The 8,889-nt window shown below is 38.4% G+C and overlaps 1 protein-coding gene across 1 annotated transcript; it reads left to right on the top strand.

Moving 5' to 3' along the window:
- Positions 1–1,976: 1,976 nt before the first annotated feature.
- On the top strand, positions 1,977–3,173 carry LOC145121946 (uncharacterized). Its single transcript, XM_079057628.1, has 3 exons — positions 1,977–2,039; positions 2,490–2,503; positions 2,588–3,173. Exons 1-3 carry the CDS (start codon positions 1,977–1,979, stop codon positions 3,171–3,173), a joined length of 663 nt encoding a protein of 220 aa, XP_078913754.1.
- The last annotated feature ends 5,716 nt before the right edge of the window (positions 3,174–8,889 follow it).

The following is an 8,889-nucleotide window of genomic DNA, read 5'->3' as shown; positions in this document are numbered from 1 at the left end:
TATAAACTGTCGAATATCTGATCCTATGCTAAGCCCTTCATCAAACAAGAATAGGAAATAAGGCCAAAGCAAACATTCTCAGGCTATAGAATCTTAGTTATGCATAACCATGATGCATTCACTAAGAAACTACCGTAATGATGTCAATTCCATTAGAGAAGAACCCTAGGATATCAAGCATCATATACTCAGGCAATTATATCATGCAAAATCCTGAAGATCCCACCGCCGGCCACCATTAGGTGGCTGTGTGTGTGTGTGTGTATTTTAGTGAGTGGGTGTGTGTTTACTTGAGATTTAGCCTTGTAAAATGTAATTGGAAATGGAATAATGAGAAAGAAACCCTAACCACCACCGTAGGGTGGTGGCTACCGCCTCCTGCCGCCACCGGCCACCATGTCGGGTGGCGGTGTGCTTTTCCTTGTCGTGTTTGATTCGTTTTACCTAGCTATTGGGCCTATTGGGCTAAGATGGGTTGGAAACCCTGATTTGGGACTTATCAAGACCGCATCAGAATTATTTAATGAACATAAAATATTAATTAATAATCATTGCAAATTAACCTAAGGCCATGTGGGACTTAATGGATTAAGTCCTTAATGGGTTAAGTAGGAAAACTTAACCCTAATCATCATTTTATATGAAAACCCTAATTTCACTTGGGCCTTGGGTTGGGCCTTTCCATTGGGATTTGGTAATTGGATTATTAATGAGCCATCCAAGGATAATCATATGGACTAGTATATGTTGATGGGCTTAGGGTAAGGCCCATTTGAGGGTTGGGCCCAATTTGGAAAATTACGCCATAGATGGGCCATCGTTTGGGCCTTAATGATTATATGATATTGGGCCAGTAGAATGTCAAAGGTTGGACTGGAATAAATGGTTGGGCCTTAGAGTGAGACCATGTAAAGGTTTGGGCCCAATTTGGAAAATTGGGCCATATGTTGGGCCTTGATTCACAGATTGACCTTTGGGCCTTTGGATTGGGGCTTGAGCTTGAATCAAGCTAAGATAGGGGTAAAGTAGTTTTCTGCCCCAAGCATGGACTTATAATTTTTGTGTTGGGACCCAATCATTAATTGGGTGATGTTTGATATTGACAGTTCGAGAATCTGTCAACCAGCAGCTGGGATTGTGTCTACGGGACTTCAGCAGTGTGAGGTGAGTTACCTTCCAGTACCGGTGGGTCTACCTACCTATCTTGTGCATGATTCAATTGCTGGATTTTACCTAAAGGAGCTTGGAATTGCGGATGCTGAAGCAATTTTCATTCATGTGGGGGATTGTTGGAAAATTAATTTAATTAATTTCCAAAAATGGATTTTCTCCATGAAAACTAATTTAACTAATTTCCAAAAATGGATTTTCTCCATTTTTGAGCACAAATTTTGGACTCTAAATATAATCAAAACGAGTTATTGATTATATATTCGTGTTCTCCTCCGTGATATCTACGTTTCGATATATCACACGTCCAAAACGGATTAAAAATGAATGAGAAATTACTTGTCAAAGTAGGGCAATTGGAAGAGAAAATAAAAGAGTTAAGTGGGTTTAAAACTCATCCCACATTGGTGGGAGAATGAAAAGGAAATTGGTTTATAACAACAAAGACTAGCTACCTTTGTAATACTTATGAGAACCAAGGCTCTCTCTTGCGCGCGCACGTAGGGGGGTGAAAATGCTAGCCAAATTGGCTTCGGGCTACTGAACTTGTGTGCGAGCGCGCGTCCTGCGGGCACGAATGCACCACCAGTCGACCAGAAAAGTTCAAGGACCTTCTTTGCATTTTTTTCCTTTTGGTTAACAGTTACAAAACCGAATTAAGAAAAATTAATCATAGATTTCGGTTTTGATTTCTTGATTAATTTTCTTATTTAATTGTGACAGTTACGATTTCGTTTTAATTGCATCGGTTACATTAGGTAGTATATATACAATGCATATGTGACTGATTCTAGACACCGGATGAAATGAAATCACTCTCTTCCTCTCTTACGCTTCTGCTTCATCTTTTCTCTCTTGCTGCAACCAAGGTATAATCCGGGCCAAGTGAGGGTTCGAGCAATCTAGAAGAATTGCTTTCTACTGTTGTATCCTGGGAAACAAACACCCATATAGGGCGAATTTGTTTTAAGGAAACTATGTTAAACATAGGCCTCAGTCAAGAATTTTATGCTTTTGTTCTTTCGTACAATTTTGGGTTATATTTTCCTAACAGTCTTAAAACAAATTTTTTGTGCGAAACGAACTTGAAAAAAAATTGTTTCTGCTTCGTCTTACAGTGTTTATAAAATGATTTTTTTTTCTCTCCATAACACTTGCATAATCTGTTTTCAGAAATCCTTTTCTAAGACATTTTCTGTTTCTTCTGCTTTTCTGTTTGCTTGTATCTAACTGTTTAAATTTCTTGCATCCATAATCTGTTACTATTTTCAGAAATTGTTTTCTGAAACAATTTTTAGATTCTTTCTTTTGTTTCATAGCTTTTCAGAACCTGGTTTCTAGAAACAGACAATATTTAACAGTTTAGTGGTTATTGAATTTTAATCTTTAACAGTTTTACATTTGCTTCCTTTTGTAGCATGACTACTGGTGAAGGTTCCCAACCACCAAAGCCTAATGGAACTCCTAATGCTCAAGGAGCTCCAATGATGACCATGCCGGTCAATCATGCTGAGAAACCTGAGAAATTCTCTGGACTGAACTTGAAGAGGTGGCAGCAGAAGATGCTCTTCTATCTTACCACATTGAATCTTGCTAGATTATTAACTGAAGAGGCTCCTCGGATGCCCGAAGGAGAAGGAGATGTGCAAGCTTTAACTACTATTGATGCTTGGAAACATTCTGATTTCTTGAGTAGGAATTATGTTCTTAATGGCCTTGTTGATTCACTTTATAATGTGTATTGTGTAACAAAGACATCCAAAGAACTATGGGACTCATTGGACAAAAAGTATAAAACTGAAGATGCCGGGACAAAGAAATTTGTGGTTGCCCGATTTCTTGACTATAAAATGGTGGATGGCAAAACTGTTATGTCCCACGTCCAAGAACTACAAGTCTTCCTACATGACATGCATGCCGAGGGTATGGGGTTGAATGAGCCTTTTTCTATTGCTTCCATGATTGAGAAGCTACCACCTAGTTGGGTTGATTTCAAGAATTAATTGAAACATAAGAGAAAGGAAATGCCCATTGAGGACCTTATTGTTCGCCTTCGAATTGAAGAGGAAAATAAGATAGCTCAAAAGAGTAGTTATACCCATACTTCTGAGAAAGCTAATGTGGTGGAGCATGGTCAAACTTCTGGGAAGAACAAATCTGGAAAGGGCAAATTCCAAAAGAAAGGAAAGGGTTCAAACTTGGGAGCCAAAGGTGGAACTTTTAAGAAAAAGTTTCAAGGAAATTGTCATAACTGTGACCAACGGGGTCATCGGGCTGCAAATTGCAAGCTTCCAAAGAAGGCTAAGGAGGCAAATGTTGTGGAGAAGATAACCAAAGATGTGTCTGACATCGATCTTACAGCGGTTATTTCTAAAGTTAATATTGTGGAGTCCAATCCAAGGGAGTGGTGGATTGATACGGGAGCTACCCGTCATGTTTGCTCAAATCGAGAATGGTTCAGAAACTTCAAGGTTGTGGATAACGGTGACAAGTTGTTCATGGGAAACTCGGCCACTTCTGATATCCAAGGTGTTGGAAAGATTGTGTTGAAGATGACATCGGGAAGAGAGCTGACGTTGAATGATGTGTTGTATGTACCCGAAATTCGTAAGAATCTTGTGTCGGGTTGGTTGTTGAACAAGCATGGTTTTTGCTTGGTGTTTGAGTCAGATAAATTTGTGTTAACAAAGAATGGTGTGTATGTGGGTAAGGGGTATGCTGATAGGGGTATGTTCAAACTTTGTGTAATGGCTCTTAAGCCACGTGACAACGATAATGAAATAAATAACTCTTCTACGTACTTGCTTGAGTATTGAAATATATGGCATGCTAGATTAGGACATGTTACTTTTGATACTCTTCGTCATTTAATTAAACTCAATCACATACCACACTTTCACATTGAATCAAAATACAAATGCAACACTTGTGTTGAATAGAAATTAACACGACAATCTTTCAAGTACATTCAAAGGACAACCGAACCACTTGGAATAATTCACACCGATGTGTGTGACATGAAATCAATTCCATCTAAAGGTGGAAATAAGTACTTTATTACTTTTATTGATGATTGCACTAAATTATGCTATGTCTATTTTCTTAAAAGTAAAGATGAGGCTATAGAGAAGTTTAAAGTGTATAAAAGTGAAGTTGAGAATCAAATTAATAAGAAAATTAAAGTACTAAGAAGTGACCGTGGAGGTGAATATGTGTCACCGTTTGAGGAATTTTGTGCAACTCATGGTATCATACATGAGCTTACTGCACCCTATTCACCACAACAAAATGGTATGGCAGAAAGGAAAAATCGGACCTTAAAGGAAATGATGAATGCCATGTTGTTAAGTTCTGGGCTGCCACCCTCAATGTGGGGGAAGCTATACTTTCAGCTAACTACCTTTTATATAAGGTCCCACGAAAGAAATCGGCTAAAACACCATACGGGTTATGGTCAAGTATAAAACCATCCTACAAATACCTTCGAGTGTGGGGGTGCCTTGCAAAGGTCGTGGTACCTGTACCCAAGGTGGTTAAGATAGGACCCAAGACTGTTGATTGCATATTTGTTGGATATGCACAAAACAGTAGTGCGTATTGATTTCTTGTGCATGGCTCAAAAATTCCAGAAATTCACAAAGGCACAATAATGGAGTCAAGAAATGCATCGTTCTTTGAGAATGTGTTTCCATGTCTTCATAAGGTTGAGACAAATGCTTCAAAGTTAATTAAGCACAATGAATCCTCTTATCAAGAAGAAATAGAGGACGAAACAGATCCCCGTAGAATTAAAAGGACACGAGTGGAGAAGTCGTTTGGAGATGATTTCTACACTTACATGGTTGAAAGAGAGCCTCAAACTTTCAAAGAGGCAGTCACCTCCTCAGAAGGACCTCAATGGAAAGAGGCAATTAAAAGCGAAATGGATTCAATCTTGAAAAAACATACATGGGAGCTAGTGGATTTACCTCAAGGTTGCAAGCCACTAGGCTATAAATGGATTTTCAAGAAGAAAATGAAAGCGGATGGAACCATTGACAAGTACAAGGCAAGACTAGTAATTAAAGGCTATAGACTGAAAAGTGGCCTTGATTATTTTCATACATACTCTCGTGTCACACGTATTACATCCATTAGATTGGTACTTGCAATCGCTTCTATAAGAAATCTTGAAGTACATCAAATGGATGTTAAAACAGCTTTTCTAAACGGGGATTTAAAAGAGAAAAATCTACATGGAACAAGCAGAAGTGTATGTTGCCCCAGGAAAAGAATCAAAGGTTTGCAAACTAGTGAATTCATTATATGGGTTGAAACAAGCCCCAAAACAATGGCATCAAAAGTTTGACCATGTGATGTTGGAAAATGGATACAAGAATAGTGAATGTGACAAGTGTGTTTATGTTAAAAACACAAGTGAGGGTTATGTTATCTTGTGCCTTTATGTTGATGATATGCTTATCGTTGGTAGAAACGATAAAATGGTTCAATCAACAAAGGACATGCTAAAGGCAAGATTCGACATGAAAGATATGGGTTTAGCAGACGTTATACTTAGTGTAAAGATCACAAGGACTGCAAATGGACTTACTTTAAATCAAACCCATTATGTGGATAAAATTCTTGAGAAGTTCAACTCCGGTGATACTACTGTAGCTAGGACACCAATTGATACAAGTCATCATCTAAGTAAAAAAAGAGGTGAAGGAGTTGCACAAGTCGAATATGCATGAATTATTGGTAGTTTGATGTACCTTATGAGTTGTACCAGACCTGACTTAGCATTTACAATAAGCCGACTAATTAGATATACCAGTAATCCAAGTGATGAACATTGGAAGAGTATTAAAATATTATTACAATACTTAAGATATACTCGCAATTATGGGTTGCACTATACAAAATATCCTGAGGTGATAGAAGGGTATAGTGATGCAAATTAGATATCTGACATTTAAGACTCCAAGTCAACCAGTGGGTTTTTGTTCACACTTGGAGGTGGAGCTATATCATGGAAATCTTCAAAACAAACAGTTATAGCTCGATCCACCATGGAATCGGAATTTATAGCACTTGATAAAAGTGGAGAAGAAGCTGAATGGCTCTGACAATTTTTGGAAGATATACCAGGATGGCCTAAACCAGTTTCGACAATCTCAATCCATTGCGATAGTAAATCAGCAATTGGACGGCCGCAAAGTGTTATGTATAATGGTAAGTCTCGACACATCCGTCGAAGACACAACACTATTCGATAACTACTCTCAACATGAGTTATCTTAATTGACTACATAAGGTCCAAGGATAACATTGTGGATCCGCTAACCCAAGGGTTAAACAGGGAGTTAGTTGCAAAATCGTCAAAAGGAATGGGATTAAAACCCATGAACGAATAAGTTATTGCGAAGGAAAACCCAACCTATTTGACTGGAGATCCCAAGATCTAGGTTCAATGGGACAACCTACTTGCATATAACATATATGGATCATTATGGGGGTCAACCCCAACCCATTCCTATAAATAACAGTGATGCAGGTTAAGCTTATAGTAGTTGGTGATAAGTTGGAAATCATCACGCTTTAGCTTTTAATGGTTATGATATAATCACCTATGTGAGAGAGAAGTGGGGTCGCTTCAAAGGGAAATGAATGGGCAAGTTCCTAAGAGCTCTTACAGAACCAGGCAAGTGTCCATGACCAAAACGGACACATCAATGAGAAACTAACTGGGTCAGGGAGAATCATGTGAGACATGTATTGATTATTTACACAAATGGCAGAACAGTTCAAGGACATCGAGTCTACTAGTACGCTAGTAAAATAAATATGTATCTTAAAGGAAGGTTCAAAGGGTCAAACCTACCTATCATGTGCATGATTCAACTGCTGGATTTTACCTAAAGCAGCTTGGAATTGCGGATGCTGAAGCAATTTTCATTCATGTGGGGGATTGTTGGAAAATTAATTTAATTAATTTCCAAAAATGGATTTTCTCCATTAAAATTAATTTAATTAATTCCCAAAAATGGATTTTCTCCATTTTTGAGCACAAAATTTGGACTCTAAATATAATCAAAACGAGTTATTGATTATATATTTGTGTTCTCCTCCGTGATATCTACGTTTCGATATATCACACGTCCAAAACGGATTAAAATGAATGAGAAATTACTTGTCAAAGTAGGGCAATTGGAAGAAAAAATAAAAGAGTTAAGTGGGTTTAAAACTCATCCCACATTGGTGGAGAATGAAAAGGAAATTGGTTTATAACTACAAAGACTAGCTACCTTTATATGACTTATGAGAACCAAGGCTCTCTCTTGCGCGCGCACGCAGGGGGGTGAAAATGCGAGCCAAATTAGCTTCGGGCTACTGAACTTGTGTGCGAGCACGCGTCCTGCGGGCACGAATGCACCACCGGTCGACCAGAAAAGTTCAAGGACCTTTTTTGCATTTTTTCCTTTTGGTTAACAGTTACAAAACCGAATTAAGAGCAATTAATCATAGATTTCGGTTTTGATTTCTTGATTAATTTTCTTATTTAATTGTGACAGTTACGATTTCGTTTTAATTGCATCGGTTACATTGGGTAGTATATATACAATGTATATGTGACTGATTCTAGACACCGGATGAAACGAAATCACTTTATTCCTCTCTTACGCTTCTGCTTCATCTTTTCTCTCTTGCTGCAACCAAGGTATAATCCGGGCCAAGTGAGGGTTCGAGCAATCTAGAAGAATTGCTTTCTACTATTGTATCCTGGGAAACAAACACCCATATAGGGCGAATTTGTTTTAAGGAAACTGTGTTAAACACAGGCCTCAGTCAAGAATTTTATGCTTTTGTTCTTTCGTATAATTTTAGGTTATATTTTCCTAACAAATAGTCCCCAAGTTCGGTTGTTAGGACCGAAGGGTAGGTCAGGCACCCCATATATGTCTGACAGTATGTTTATGCTATGATATTATGTGGTTGTAGTAGGAGGTGAGATAGTCCTCGTATCTCGGTCGTAAGGATCGAAGGGTAGCTCGGGCACCCCAAATGTGCCTGACAATATGATTATGTTATGATATGTGTGGTAGTAGTAGTAGTGGGTGAAATAATCCCCGGACTTCGGTTGTTAGGACCGAAGGGTAGGTCAGCACTCCAGAATGGCTTGACACGGGTAGGTCGACACCCCATAATGGCAGGATCGGGTAGGCCGGGCACCCCAGAATTTCCCGGCAGTATGTATGCTATGTGATTGTATGGTATGTGGTATGATGGGCGAACTCACTAAGCTTCGTGCTTACGGTTTTCAGTTTTGGTTTCAGGTACTTCGTTTTTAAAGGAAAGGAGTCGGCTCGATCGCAGCGCATCACACTATGGTTTTCTGCACATGAGATCTTTGGGATTATACTCTGATATTGTTTTATGATAACATGTTTTGATTATTCCTACTTTGGTTTTGGCATGCCATGATATTATGGATGTTTTATTATACTGTTCGTTTTATAATAACGTATTTAAAAATGAAATTTTTGGCCTGTATTTTTGGGATGTTACAAGTTGGTATCAGAGCCTTGGTTTGAGGGATTCGGGCACACTCTCGGGTGTGTCTGAACTCAAACTAAGGACTTGGTATGAAAATTTTCAAAAGTAAAAACCCTTTATAAAAAGAAGTTTGAAAATAATTTGAAAAGAGAACAGAACTTTGAAAAGAACAAAGTGTAAGAT

The sequence above is a fragment of the Lactuca virosa genome, chromosome 6 (assembly GCF_052849685.1).
Source record: "Lactuca virosa cultivar CGN04683 chromosome 6, Lactuca_virosa_CGN04683_v6, whole genome shotgun sequence".
Lineage (NCBI taxonomy): Eukaryota > Viridiplantae > Streptophyta > Magnoliopsida > Asterales > Asteraceae > Lactuca > Lactuca virosa.
Note: the sequence above shows the minus strand (reverse complement) of the source record. Positions and strands in the feature narration are given on the sequence as shown.

Bases quoted from the DNA above. Each gene is read 5' to 3' on its own strand.
- LOC145121946 (XM_079057628.1), top strand. From the start codon at position 1,977: ATGAAATCACTCTCTTCCTCTCTTACGCTTCTGCTTCATCTTTTCTCT.